Raw genomic sequence first — 14,120 nt, 5'->3', positions numbered from 1 at the left:
CCCAGCAGGGCCAGCCAAGGGGGGGAGTGCTGTGGTGTGATATGGGCATTAAACCGCTGTGCCACAGGAGCAGATCCCAAACGGCCAGCCTGCCTCAGCGGCTCCTTGTGCTATTTATATTTCCAGGAGCTCTCATGGGACACACCCTGCTTGTTGTAGCTTAGACGTGCGTCTGGGAGCAGGGACTGGGTACACAAAGGGCTGTGGAAACCCAGAGGTGGACCTAACTCAGGCCTTGGTGCCCTGTTCCTTTATCGGGTGCTTGGTGCCCTGTTCCCTTATTGGGTGCTTCTGTTTCAACGCACCCTAACATGCCCATCCTCCCCCCAGGAACAATAGTCTCAGAGCGGAGCGGCGCCCTGCAAGCCGCGGCCCCCAACGCGCAGATTCAGCGTGCCAATGCCACTGGCCCGGCGGCGGCAGGAGGAGGGGTGAAACAGGTCTCCGGCACTCCCCAGGTACTGGCTTCTCTTACGAATGTCCCTGTCATGGTCCCGAACCGGCCCGAGGCTGCTGTCTCCCAGAGCCAGCCTCCGCCTCTGCAGCCGCCAGTGCAGCCTGCCCGGATCCTCACGGCCCCTGTGGTTAAGAGTGGTGCTGGCAGCACCTATGTACAGCCCATGCAGCTCCAGTTGGTGCAGCCCCGCGGCCTCCTACAGATGAACGGCCAGCTGGTACTCCTGCCCCAGGTCAATGGGACTCAGGTGGGTGCCACGCTCCAGCAGCTACCTGGCAGATGGTGGGGGAGCCTCTCTCCAATGCTAGCGGCAGCGGGGTGGCCCATGTACCAGGCTCCACCCTTCCTATGGGGATAACAGGCACTTCTCCCTCTCCCTGCAGGGCGTGCAGCAAGTCTCGATACAATCCACCATCATCAGCAAGGGACAGCTGGCCCCAGAAGCCCTACTGCAGCCCATCGTCTCTCCCAACAGCCAGGCAGACTGCTTCATCAGTGAGGGTAGCATCCCGGCATCCTCCGCTGTGCAGGTGAGCAGGGCCAGGAGAAGCCAGACAGGCACTCCAAGGTTCTTGGAGGGTGTCTAGGCAGTAAAGTAAACCCCGCAGCTGGCCCATGCCAGCCAGCTTGGGTTGTTTCATTGTTGTGTAGGCTTCCAGGTTTGGGCTGGAGTCTGGATTCTAGGCTCTTCTGGGTTGGGAGAGTCCCAGAGCTCAGGCTCTGGTCCAAGCCTGCACATTACACTGCAGTGAAACAGCCTTGTGAGCCCAAGTCTGCTGGCCCTGGCCAGCTGTGGGTTTTTCTTGTCTGTGTAGACAGATCTACCCAGAGGGTCCCTCTTTGGTGTCCTTTCCCTGGTCCATTGGACACTCACAGAATTCCTGGATCCTCTGTTCCCAAAGGCACAGTACACCGCAGCTTTGAAGGCAGCTCCGCTTAACACAGAGCAACTAAATTTGTGTTTAGAGAAAGCAAGTACCAGTTCATTTAACACAAGTGATTCAAATGCTAGAGAACTGTGGGAATTGAACGGTTACATATGAAGTAAAAATCACAACACACATTCTAGGGCCTAAACTTAACAAGATGAAGTTTTAGGCAGGCTGGTCTCTCACCCAAGTTCTTCTCCCAGCATTTAACAGCTTGATGCTGTGATCTTTTGTTCTCCCAGAAGCTGGCAGTGGGCTTGCTTACTTCCTGGGGGTAGGATGCAAAGTGAGTCTCGCAGTACAAAAATCCATTGTCATCCCTTGCAAACAGGGTAACCCCAGCTGCTTGTATTTTCCTATCTAAAATCTCCCCCCAAGTTTGCAATTAATTAAAATTTTGCTCAGATAGTAAATAAATGTTCATAGTGAAGTGTGCAACAAACAGTTAGTGTAGGCAGATGGAGACAAACATTTTCAGCTTGTTTATCAACTTCTGGTGACAGGCCCCCACTCAGAACATAATTTTACTCCTGGGGAAAATCTGCACTAAATTTAAAATTCTGCACACAATGTTTGAAAAGTCTCCAGAATTCTGCATATTATTTGTCAAAATAAAACAGTATAATTGTGCCAGTTGCAATTATTTTGGTAATTTATTTCAAAATGTCTGTGAGCAAGTATGTCTGCAGTTATACAGAGAAAAAGATTCAGTAAATGTTTTTTGACAAATAGATTCCTTACTAGGCATATTAATATAGAACTTTGTGTAATTAATTTAAATTACAATACAGAAGTATTTATTCTTCAAGCAGTGTCCTTGTGGGTGCTCCACTTCAGGTGTTTGTGCACCCCTGTGCTTCTAGTCGGAGACTTGTAGGGGACTATTCCCACTCCTTTGTGAACAGCCTCTCTGACATGCCTGGTTCTCCAGGTTTTAAATGCTTTCTCAGCTGTAGATTGTCAATACCAGTCTCAGTCACTCAGTGTGTCTGTCTGGGAGAGACCCACATTGCCCAGAAGTGCCACCACTGGAGAAAACTGACAGCAAGAACTAGAAAAGCTAGTATCAGAGGGGTAGTCTGGATCTGTAAAAGCCGCAAAGAATCCTGTGGCACCTTATAGACTAACAGATGTTTTGGAGCATGAGCTTTCGTGGGTGAATACCCACTTCCTCAGATGCATGTAATGGAAATTTCCAGGAGCAGGTATATATATGCTAGCAAGCGAGCTAGAGATAACGAGGTCAGTTCAATCAGGGAGGATGAGGCCCTGTTCTAGCAGTTGAGGTGTGAAAACCAAGAGAGGAGAAACTGGTCCTGTAATTGGCAAGCCATTCACAGTCTTTGTTCAATCCTGAGCTGATGGTGTCAAATTTGCAGATGAACTGAAGCTCAGCAGTTTCTCTTTGAAGTCTGGTCCTGAACTTTTTTTGCTGCAGGATGGCCACCTTAAGGTCTGCTATAGTGTGGCCAGGGAGGTTGAAGTGCTCTCCTACAGGTTTTTGTATATTGCAGGTTTTTGTATATTTTGTATAGTGCTCTCCTACAGGTTTTTGTATATTGCATACAAAAACCTGTAGGAGAGCACTTCAACCTCCCTGGCCACACTATATAGCAGACCTTAAGGTGGCCATCCTGCAGCAAAAAAATTTCAGGACCAGACTTCAGAGAAACTGCTGAGCTTCAGTTCATCTGCAAATTTGACACCATCAGCTCAGGATTGAACAAAGACTGTGAATGGCTTGCCAATTACAGAACCAGTTTCTCCTCCCTTGGTTTTCACACCTCAACTGCTAGAACAGGGCCTCATCCTCCCTGATTGAACTGACCTCGTTATCTCTAGCTTGCTTGCTAGCATATATATACCTGCTCCTGGAAATTTCCATTACATGCATTTGAGGAAGTGGGTATTCTATTCACCCATGAAAGCTCATGCTCCAAAATGTCTGTTAGTCTATAAGGTGCCACAGGATTCTTTGCTGCTTTTAGAAAAGCTAGGGATCTCCAGTTAATGCTGGAGAAATCCCTTTGACCCTGTGTCTGATCCTGAGCACAGGACCCCTCCCCACCAGCACTCACCCATGGTGGCATTGGACATGAGAGCCTCTTCCAAAACAGCTAAGGACCCAGTCCAGCAGAAAGCCACAAAAAAGCAGTCTCGCTCCTTGCCTCGGCAAGAATCGCCTCAGAAAAGGCAATCTCCGCCCACCAAATGTGGGTACCATCAGCACCCAGAGCCACAGAGCAGCACGGGGGTGCCACCTGCTGCACCAGTACATTTCAGCAAGTCTACGGCACTGGCAGCGAACACAATGATTTCTAATCAAACCCCGCCGCCTCCGTTGACGCTAAGCTTGCCTGTGCTGCAGCAGTTTGTTAGCCAGGCAGACCTCTTCACATCATGTCCACTCCAGGAGTGCCTCTCTTCAGTACTGACGGTACCCCCCAGAAGCTCTTGAGGAAGAAGCAGAAGCAATTGAAGAGCCACCACAAGGTGGCACCATCCCATCCACCCACATCTCTTCGTCTCTGGATAAAATACTAATGCCGCCTCCTCCGACATCAGGCGATGACTTTAAATCCTTCCAGGAATTATTTAAATGAGTGGCTGACTCCCTCAACATTTCCTTGGCGGAGCTGCTGGACACACAGCATAAGCTGACAGATATTCTCCATACATCTACTCCCCAAGATTGCATTACCCATCAATGCTGCCATCATGGACCCGGCCAAAACTGTCTGGCAGGCGCCAGCTACAGCTCCACCTTCTTGTAAAAGATCAGACAAGAAGTACTATGTCCTAGCTAAGGGAGCCAAGTTTTTGTTCGTTCCCCATCCCCCCACTCCTAATTTATTGGTGGTGGAGGCAGTTAATCAAAGGGGAGAGCAATGTCTGACTAGGATATGATAAAGATTGGAAGTGCCTAGACCTCTTTGGCAGAAAGGCCTATTCCTCAACGACCCTCCAGTTTCTCATAACAAACTATTCTGCATTACTGGCAAAGTACACACAATGTTTTTGCACAATGGCAACTTTTATTGAACATCTTCCAACAGATAAAGAACAATATAAAGCTAACATAAGAGAAGGCTTCCTCACTGCCAGAATGGCCGTACAGGCTTCCCTAGACTCCACTGACGTGGTGGCCCACTCCATCGTCACCTCCATAGTCATGCGGAGGGCATCCTGGTTCCACCTTTCAGGCTTCCCCAAGAAAGTTGAGGCAACAGAAGAGGACTTGCTTTTCAAAGGTCAAAAACAGTTTACAGAAGGTGCAGATACAAGCTTACACACTCTCAAGGATTCCTTTGACACATTGAAAACCCTAGGAATATATGCCCCTGTGAACAGAAAGAAACAGGGCAGATTTTATACCCAATGCTTCTCCACTGCCCTGTATACCCAACCTCAGATGACATGACCAGCACCACAACCAACATCAGACGAGACGCTGCCAAGCCCCAAAGCAGTCAGCAATGTCTCAGCCATCCACTTCCAGACAAGCATTTTGAAGTATTGGTCAAGGGCACGAGAGCCCCACATTTTCCACTGTCAAAGTCCCTCATAACCTCCTGCCCATTTGGGAACTACCCAACACCCTTCTATCCAGTCTGGGCAACCGTTACATCAGGCAAGTGGGTTCTGGAAATTATATGCAAAGGCTATTCTATCCTTTCCTCTATCCCGCCTACCAACCTCCCTTCCCTTTCCCTCTTCAGGGATTCATCTCATGAGCACCTGTTAAAGCAGGAAGTAAACCATTTCCTGCAACTAGGTGCTGTAGATCCCGTACTTAGCAAGTACAGAGGAAGCAGATTTTATTCTTACCCGGAAGAAAACAGGCTGATGGAGGCCCATGTTGGACTTGCACAAGCTGAACTATTTGTCAGAACACAGCACTTCAAGATAACCCTAGCAACCATAATTCCAGCATTGAAGAAAGGAGATGGGCTGTCGGCCCTCAACCTACAAGATGCCTATTTTCACGTCACTATTCATCCGGCGCCCAGAAGGTTCTTTCAATTCACGCTTGGGAACCTCCACTACCAGTACAGAGTGCTCCCATTCGCATGCCAACAGCAGGGAAGCGTTCCTTCACACACTGGATGTTTGTAGCGTGCATGCATTCTATATAGAAAAATTCAAAAAATCATCTCAATTTATATCCACAACAGAGCATTCCCAAGGTCAAACCATTTCCAGACAGCGACTCTTGAAATGGATCTCTGACTATCAGATTATCCTATCAAACGTGCTCTGGAACCTCCTTATGGACTTTGCGGGCACTCTACCAGAGCTATATCCATGTGAGTAGCTTTTCTCAGCCGTACCACCATTGACATTTGTAAAGCAGCTACCTGGGCATCAGTCCATACATTTACCAAACATCATGCTTTAGAGCAACATTCAGCTGCTGATGCTTGCTTTGGCATTCAGGAACTCTTCTCCAAAGAGGGGCACTGCTCTCCAGTCACCTATAGTGGAGCACTCCCAGGGACAGTCCTTGAAGAAAAGGCAGTAACTGAGGTTCTTTGAGATGGTGGTTCCTGTGGGTGCTCCACTATCCCTCTCCTCCCCTGTGCTTTGGGGTTTCTCTTGGGTAGAGAAGGAATTGGGGTGCGGTTGGCTGCGCCCGCTGGGTAGCTGCTCAGAGTGATGTGAGATAGCTGCTGTGTGTGCATGGCCCGCCAGGGCACTGCTACTACAAATCTCAGAAGTGCGGAGGTGCACAGACACCTAAAGTGGAGCACCCACAGGAAGAGCCATCTCGAAGAACCTTAGTTACTGCACAAGGTAAGTAACCTCACACTGCTTCTGACAGCTGCAGGAAAAGGGCTTGGGGGAGTCGGGGTAACAGAGGAGCTGAGAGAGGCAAGGAGCCTAGGAGTGAACCTAGAAGGTGTTGGGTGTGGGTGGGAGGTTTTTTGTGGGGGACAAGGGGGATTGTCAGGGTGTTAGGAGGCCTCCCCCAGGCAGTCCCTGGTTGACCCCAAGCCTTTCCCATAGTCAGGCATGTCTGCCCCTCATCCCCATACATCTCTGCAGTTCCTGTCACCCCACTAGCTCCTGAGACCATGTTCCAGTCTGTCCCCCCCACTAGCCATTCTGAACCCCAGTCTGACACCCCCAAGCAGCCCAGTGTTCCCCACTCTGTCCTAAACTGGCTCCGTGGACAGGTTGCTGTGATGGACTGGGGAGTTCTGCGGGACTGGGCACAGAATTTTGTATTTGCCTGCATCAAAAACATTTGCCTAAGTGATGCAGTTCTGCCTTTTGCCCACCAGAGACCACTGTAGTGCTAAACAGCTGGCATGAATGCTGCTTTCTGTTCTGGTGCCACATCGGCCTCTGGTGGGCAAAAGGCTGAACTGCAGCACTTAGGCAAGAAATTTTAGGCAGGAAAATACAAATTCTTCACGTCCTCAGATGTGCATAATTTCCTCCAGAGAATAATTTTCAGTCTACAGACAACTCTTCACATGCATGTGTGTGTGTGTATGTATACACACACATATCTCATGACAATGAAGATGAGACAAGATGGTAGAGGTAATCTTTCATCCAATAACTACTCTTCTTGTAAGCCTGTCTCTCTAACAGACATTTGTCCAGTCAAAGATATGACGTCACCCAGCTTGAGTCTCTGATATCCTGGGACACCAACACTGCTATAGCAGCGCTGCATACGACAAGTTGAGCAGTGGGAGACAGGTTTCCAGTATTAACCTGACATGACTCTGGCAAGCTAGTGTATAGGTGCCAGACCCAGGAGATTCCTGTAACTTGTCCACTCCTTATGGGGTGCTGAGGATGGGTATATGCCAGTACCCAGGGTTGCGTGGCCCCTCAGCACTGCTCGCTGAGAGCATGAGAGTCTTGTCTGATTACTATGGGTGTCGTGTCGTCCGTCCCCGTCTGTGTGTGTCCCCCCCCACCCCCCAAACCACTAGCCTTTGGCAACCTACTGCTGTCCAGACAGATAGCGATGGGCTCACAACCAGTCCTCAGACACTGGGCAAGTTCAGCCCCTTAACCGCTGAACGCTCATCAAATCACCAGGCCTGGTAGTACCATCCACCAGCTTGTAGGATGCAGCTCTCAGGGCCACCCCTTCGCTTACCACCACGGCATGTAGGCCAGGTCTACACTACAGGCCTGTATCGGTATAACTAGATCACTTGGAGGTGTGAAAAAAGCACCCAACCGAGTGATGTGGTTATACCAATCTAACCCTTCCATATAGACAGGGCGCTGTGGGAGGGCTTCTGCTGATGTAGCTACCCGCCTCTTGGGGAATTTTCTTCTCTGCCTCCCAGAGATCACAACCTTTTGATGATCGCCTGCAGACAGGGCAGCTGCTTCCTTCCTGTTTAGTTTCTCTTTGAAATTCTCACAAGCTTTCACTTGCATCCAGTCCAGATTGTTGTGAAATACACAATACTTAATTTACGTTTAAACAGACAGCTAGGTACGCTACTTGACTGAGAGAACCTGTTTGTCAGTTTTTGCTGCTGGCTGATACCTCAGTACAGACTTCAGGAATATATTTTCAGCAGGCATTCGTAGCGCTTGTGCATTCGTTCACTGAGATATTGAGCATCAGTGCTGACACCAGTTTTCATTTGAGACCTCAGATGCATGTACCAGAATCACACCACCCCTCTGCACCCCTTTGTCAGTTGGCATTAAGAGGTTCTTGGGTAGAGGCGGGCCGGCAGCTGGGAATGGGAGGGATTGGGGTCTCCCAGGGTGGAGGGGATCTGGTTGAGTTCTCCTTGACATGTCCTCCTTTTCATTCCTTTGCAGCCCATGGACACCCAGGAGGAAGGCATTGGAGACCTGGGTAAGACCGTGGGGAGCCTGGGCGGGGCAGTGTGTCATGTCACCTTGTCCTTGGAGCTCCTGGCTGGCCCTAGAGCGAGGTGTTGGGGGCTTGTCAGAGGGTGGCATGGCACCGTGTGGGAGTATCTCCCCCACGGGCAGGCGCCTGTCCTATTGCCCTTCCAGCGGCCCACACCCTCCGCAGGAATTTAGTTAGTGTCTCATCAGGGCTGAGCATTGATGCCCCACTGAGATTAATTGAGGAGACCCACTAGCCATCATTCCCTGTAGACTCAGGTAGGCTGCTGGAAGGCTGCCTTCCTGCCCATGCCAGGGCTTGAAACAGGCTGCCCCTTCTGGCTCCTTTGGGATTTCCTGTGGCAGTATGGCTGGAGGTGGAGGTGGGGGGGAAGAAGGCGGCTGCCTGACTCGTGTCTGGCTTCTCTCCCCAGCAGACAACACTGAGGCCCATGTATCAGGAATGAAGAGGTAAGTCAGCGGAATCCTTGCCCTGGTGTCTGGGGAAGGAGTGGGTTCCATGTCATGGTGTGGGGAGTGGGGCTGTATTTGTCAGCCTGCTGCTTGCTGTCTGTCCCCCTTCCTCCTGTGGATCCCTTGTTGCTGTGACCTCTTCTGCCTGGGTGTGGGGCAGGGGTTATGCCTTGAGCTCCCCGTGCTGCATTGCAGGCCCAGGCCCTCGGATGGCAATGTCATGCGCAAGGTGCCGCGGGTGAGCCTGGAGCGGCTGGACCTGGACCTGACGGCCGACAGTCAGCCGCCTGTCTTCAAGGTCTTCCCCGGCAACAGTAACGAGGACTACAACCTGATCGTCATTGAGCGTGGGGCCCAGCAGGGTGCCGCCCAGCCCCCTGGCACCATCTTGCCCGGAGCCATAGTCAAGGTTGGTGCCTCTTTGGGGTACCTGGTTGGCCTGCTCTAGGGGGCCAGTGTGGGTCTATGTCCTGGTGGATGGTGCTGGGGTCCTGGCCATGTGGAAACCAGCTCTGGGGGTGTCCCTGTCCCACTGGGAGTGTGTTGCTGGGCTGCTGGGAGCCAACACTAACCCTGTGCTGTCCCCCCAGGAGGAGCAGATGGAGGCAGCAATCGACTATCCGGCAGAGGATTCCAGAGACACCAAGCCTGTTGTCCTGCCCCAGGACGTCCTGGCCGCTGAGGGCTCTGTGTCCCACCTCATCTCCCCTAGTGGCAGCATCGGCTCCAGTCTGGATGTGACTCCAGGCCAGAGCCAGGAGGGGGCCCAGGAGGTGGCCAGTGCTGCCCACTGCAGAGTGTGCCGGAAGGCAGGCTCCGTTGTGATGTGTAACCAGTGTGAGCAGTGCTACCATTTGGACTGCCACCTCCCGGTGCTGCAGGAGATCCCCAGGTACCTATCCCCTTCCCCAGTCCTGGAATGGGAGTGAGGTCTAATGGTTGGGGAAGGGAGGGGCTGGTTCTGCCCCCAAGTCTGGGAGGGAAGTGGGGGTCTGGTGAGGTGCTGGGAGCCAGGACTCCGGGGTTCTATCCCAGCTGTACTATTGATGTACTGAGAGAGCAGATGTCCTCTCGGAACTGGAATCCCCTGCTGTCTGGCTGGGAGTGTGGGGGCAATGCTCATTCCTCTCATTTGCCCCCCTAGTCAGGAGTGGAAGTGTCTGCTGTGCCAGGAACTGCCGGCGCCCGGTGAGGAGGACGGCACCAACTTCTCCGCCTCGGAAGATGACGAACGCCCCAATAAACTCTCCCCCTTGGAGCAGAGGGTTCGTCTGTCAGGCTGGGGGCCAAGTGACAGGGATCTGTTTGGAGAGCAAGTGTGTCTCTGCCTCAGAGCACCAGGCAGGGGGCGGGCGTATGGGCCCAGTGCTATCTGTGGGGGCACATGACTGGGCCTGGCTTGGTGCCCCACGGCCTGGCCTTGCTTTTGTGTGATTCCATGGAGCCACAGCCAGGGTTGGGGTGCTGGGGGGCATCTGGCCTGGCCCTGAGTAAGAGGGGATATTACGAAGTTCCTGCTCCTAACCCTGCTGTGTCCCCCTTGGCCTGGCAGAAGTGTGAGCGTGTCCTGCTGGAGCTGCTGTGCCATGAACCGTGTCGGCCTCTCCACCGGCTTTCGACCGCCACGGTGAGTTGGGGAGGCGGGGCTGTGCTTGATTCACTGGGAGGTACTTGATGCTGTGTGGGGCATGTGCTCACTTCATGGGGCATGTGGGGGGTGCTGAAGGTGGGGGGGCTACCCTTGATGCATGGGTTGTGGAGAGCCCCAAGCATGAGGCAGTCTCACTAGTACTTGTGTGCTGGGACCGTGTTCTGGGGAGAAGGTTTCTGGCATATGGATTGCTGGGGAGAGGGGTCATAAGAGACAGGGTGGGGCTCAGGGAGGGCAGGGCCTTCTGGCCGGTGGGGCCAGGCCTGACCCCTGCCATTCCCCCCCAGGATGGTCAGGACACTATCGACCTGACCCTGATCCGAGCCAGGCTGCAGGAGAAGCTCTCCCCACCCTACGGCTCTTCCGAGGAGTTTGCTCAGGATGTCTGGCGGATGATCAAGCAGTTCAACAAGCTGACAGAGGTGAGGAGTGACCTGGGACCCATATTCCCCTGGTGGCAGTGTGGAGAGAGGCATGATCCTTCTGGGGCTGGGCCGGGGGGCAGACGGGTATATCCTGATTGTAATGAATCGGCCAGGCCGGGTATGGGGTGCACCCCAGGGGTGACCAGAGCTGAGGCACCTCACTACCACCTGAATGAGGCTCAGCTCCACAGGCCACCCCAGCCCTTTTCTCTCTGCCGACTCTCTTCAGGCCAGCGTCCTCCTGGGTACCCACGGTTTTCAGATCTGCTGCTGGCACCTTTTCCCCGAAACGGCCTCCCTTACTGCTGTTTTGTTTCTTCCTGTAACTTTCTCTCTCTCTTCATGCGCTTTCAGCCCAGATGGTAGCTGGGCCTCAACTGTGAAGCACGTGACCAGCCGGTGGGTGGGGGAGAAGCAGCATCTACCTGAGGAGCATGTTCACTCCCTTCTGGTGACCTGCCTTCACCCCTAAACCTTGAGCGCACAGTTTCCACCATAGACCCAACTCCCTACATACAACTCACTGTGACTGGCAGCCAGTGGACTGCTGGGGCTACTGCCTCCTGGTAGAGACCCCACCCTTGGGTGAATGGTGTATGTGCCCCAGGGCGTTCTGTCAAACGGCGCTCTCTGCTAGTTAGCATTAGCAGGTTCCTGGGTCACAGTAGAGGGGTGTCCTGGTTCTGTCCTGGTAGGGGTGGGGAGACCCTGGCTGCTCTGGGAGCAGGCCATGGTCCATTTTGAATGATGTGGGGGCATATCCCAGATTTGGAGATGATGGTGGGTGTCTTTGGCTGTGGCTCCTGACCACAGCCTCTCTGTGCTCCCCTTCGCCAGGACAAGGAGGACGTCCAGTCCATCATCGGGCTGCAGCGCTTCTTCGAGGCCAAGTGGAGTGCCTCCTTCGGCGACCGGAAGTTCTCCTCAGCGCTGGTGGAGCCCATCCCCCTAGATGAGCAGCGGAGCGAGAGCAGCAGCAGCTTCACCCACCGCAGCTCCCCTGCTGGCTCCCTGGGCGAGGCCCCCTCTGCCTCGGCGGGCACTGGGGAGGAGGAGTGAGGGGCTGGCCTGCATTGACCGGCGCAGCCGCCAGGCGTCCCACAGGCAGTGACCAAAAGCGCCTGGGACTCTCCTCTTGCCCCAGGTCTCGTGGCGGCAGCGGGACATCCTGCCCCCCACTCAATTTGAAATTTTGTTGATGGGGGAGCCCTCTTCTTCCCATGCCCGTTCCTTTGCCATGAAGTCTTCACACACAGTTTGCATTGAGGGTCACACACCCATGTCCCCCTCCGGTGCTGCTCTCTGCCTTGACTGCAAGTGGGTGGCGCACACACAGGCTCCCCCCATCTTTCCTCTGGGATTTCAGTGCAGGGTGGGTGGGGGGTGCTGTCTGCAGGAAGGGTCAGGCCAAGGGATCATGGCTGGGCTTACTGGAGCACCAGGCATTGGGCTGTCATTCCTTTCCATGCTAGGGACCTAGCCCAGCGCCTGGGCTCACCTGCCCTGATTGTGGGGTCCTGGGATGAAGTGCTGCTCTCTGCTGCCATGTGTGGGGGAACTTGGGGTGATTGTGAGGGCAGGTGGGTCAGTGAGGAAAAAGGCTGGCAGGGTTGGCTCCCAACAGCTTGTCCTGCTGGGAAACTCCCTGGGTTTGCCCCCATGCTCCATGTTCATCTCAACATCCCTGGTGCAAGTGCTCCCCTTCGAAGCTGTTCCAAGCCACTGTCAGCTCTAGCTGTGTCCCTTCTCTCCCCTCCCCCTGCTTGCGGTGCTGGTTCGCTCCCTCCCTTGCCCATGCCAGGGGAAGCTGCGGTTCAGTGGTTTTGTAACTGATGCCCGAGGCAGGGCCATTCCGACTCCTGTACCTGTCCTGGCAGGGCAGCCACTTTCTGGCCTGGTTCTTTGTCTCTCTCCAGCGTGCAAGGGGATCCCAGGCTGGGCTTTGCTTGTATATTTTAGATGGCTTCTTTCATGTCCCCGGTAACTGTTTGCGACCTGTGCGATGGAAACTTGTTTCTCTGAGAACGGAATAAATCTTGGGTTTTATGTACTGCTCTGCCTGGTGCCTCGTCCTTCCGGGGGCCAGGCAAGCCCAGCCCCCACAGAGGGGTGGGGAGGGAGCCTCATCCAGCCCTCCTCTGCCCCCAGCTCTAGACTGTGGCTCCACGTCTGGTCCTTGGCCCTGCAACTGTGGTTCTGCTCCCAGTCCCACCCATGTCGCAGCTCTACTCCTGGCCTCAACGGTGACTGGCTGCCAACGATGGCTGGGGGGAGGGGGTCACAAACAGGATTAAGGGGGACTGCAGATCTAGTGGGTAGACTGCTGGGGTCTCCTTTACCTGCTATGTCCAGCCTCCTGCCTCAGTTTCCCCAGCTGTGCAGTGAGGACCTTGGTGAAGTGTTCAGAAATTGGCTGCAAAGAACTAGTAATTGCTGTACTGGAGCCTGCTCTGGTGCTGGAGTTGAGGCCCCAAATACCATTTTTAAACCCACTCCTCCTCTGACCCCCAGTTGTGCAGCAGCTGAAACTCTGGTCCACAGTGTTCTGTTGAAGTCCATCTCGGAACAGAAATGTAGTGGAAAATGCCAACCGATCTACAACTCCCATCTGGCTCTGTGGGGGCAAGCGTCCCGGACTCCCTAGTGGGTTTACATCTACCATCACGCACCACAGTCCCTCTCTGAAGGGCATTGGAGACGGGGGCATCATGGGAGTTAGTCCAGTCTTCTGCTGAAACAATTTGCTTAAAAAAAAAATCCATGGGAAATGTAGACACTGATATAGAAATGGAGGGGAGGATTTTTTAATTTTGCAGCCAGCTCTACCACAACATGGTGTGAAGGGCTGAAATCCCTCTTAAGCGGGGTTAGTGTGCAAACCAGCCATGGTGCTGCTGGCTCTAGTCCGTGTTTCAACCCCCTGAGCTGCTGTGGGACAAACACCCCCCGCCCCCCAAAGCGCAAACAAGTAATTCTGTAGTGGGGGAAAGAGTGAAACTGACTGAAGACCAGGCTGGTGTAGAAATAGGTAACTCAGGGATTTCAGTTTTAGGAGTTACAGGTAGCAGAAAGGACAAACTTACAGACAGGATTTTGAAGAGGATGTAAACCGGCTCCTACCAGGAGCCTGGTCCCCTGAATTTGTATGATCCCCTTGGAATTTCCAAGTAGCCTCTGGAGCAACTGCCATGTTCCCATCTCCTTGGCATAGTTCTGGGTCTTGGGGCATGAGATCCTGCCTAGGCCCCAATTTCCCTTCCACCACCTTCCCTCTCAGAGCAGCTGTCCCTGCTTTTGCCTGCATCTACCCTACCAGCTGCATGATGCTCTGGGGTCAGGGCAGC

General features: G+C 53.4%; 1 protein-coding gene across 2 annotated transcripts in view; it reads left to right on the top strand.

Moving 5' to 3' along the window:
- TRIM28 (tripartite motif containing 28) overlaps positions 1-12,826 on the top strand; it is a 52,627-nt gene extending 39,801 nt beyond the window's left edge. Inside the window, exons 9-18 of one of the 2 annotated variants that reach the window (XM_030545114.1) lie at positions 331-458; positions 841-987; positions 8,194-8,230; positions 8,664-8,697; positions 8,896-9,109; positions 9,291-9,592; positions 9,845-9,965; positions 10,253-10,327; positions 10,639-10,773; positions 11,614-12,826. In XM_030545114.1, coding sequence (XP_030400974.1) covers positions 331-458; positions 841-987; positions 8,194-8,230; positions 8,664-8,697; positions 8,896-9,109; positions 9,291-9,592; positions 9,845-9,965; positions 10,253-10,327; positions 10,639-10,773; positions 11,614-11,835 — 1,415 coding nt within the window. In that variant the 3' untranslated portion in view covers positions 11,836-12,826. Of the gene's footprint in view, positions 1-330; positions 459-840; positions 988-8,193; positions 8,231-8,660; positions 8,698-8,895; positions 9,110-9,290; positions 9,593-9,844; positions 9,966-10,252; positions 10,328-10,638; positions 10,774-11,613 lie in introns of both variants that reach the window. The other variant, XM_030545113.1, reaches the window with a different exon arrangement.
- Positions 12,827-14,120: the final 1,294 nt, after the last annotated feature.

The sequence above is a fragment of the Gopherus evgoodei genome, unplaced genomic scaffold, assembly GCF_007399415.2.
Source record: "Gopherus evgoodei ecotype Sinaloan lineage unplaced genomic scaffold, rGopEvg1_v1.p scaffold_35_arrow_ctg1, whole genome shotgun sequence".
Taxonomy (NCBI): Eukaryota; Metazoa; Chordata; order Testudines; family Testudinidae; genus Gopherus; species Gopherus evgoodei.
The sequence above is the reverse complement of the archived record's forward strand: the minus strand, read 5'-3'. Positions and strand labels throughout refer to the sequence as shown.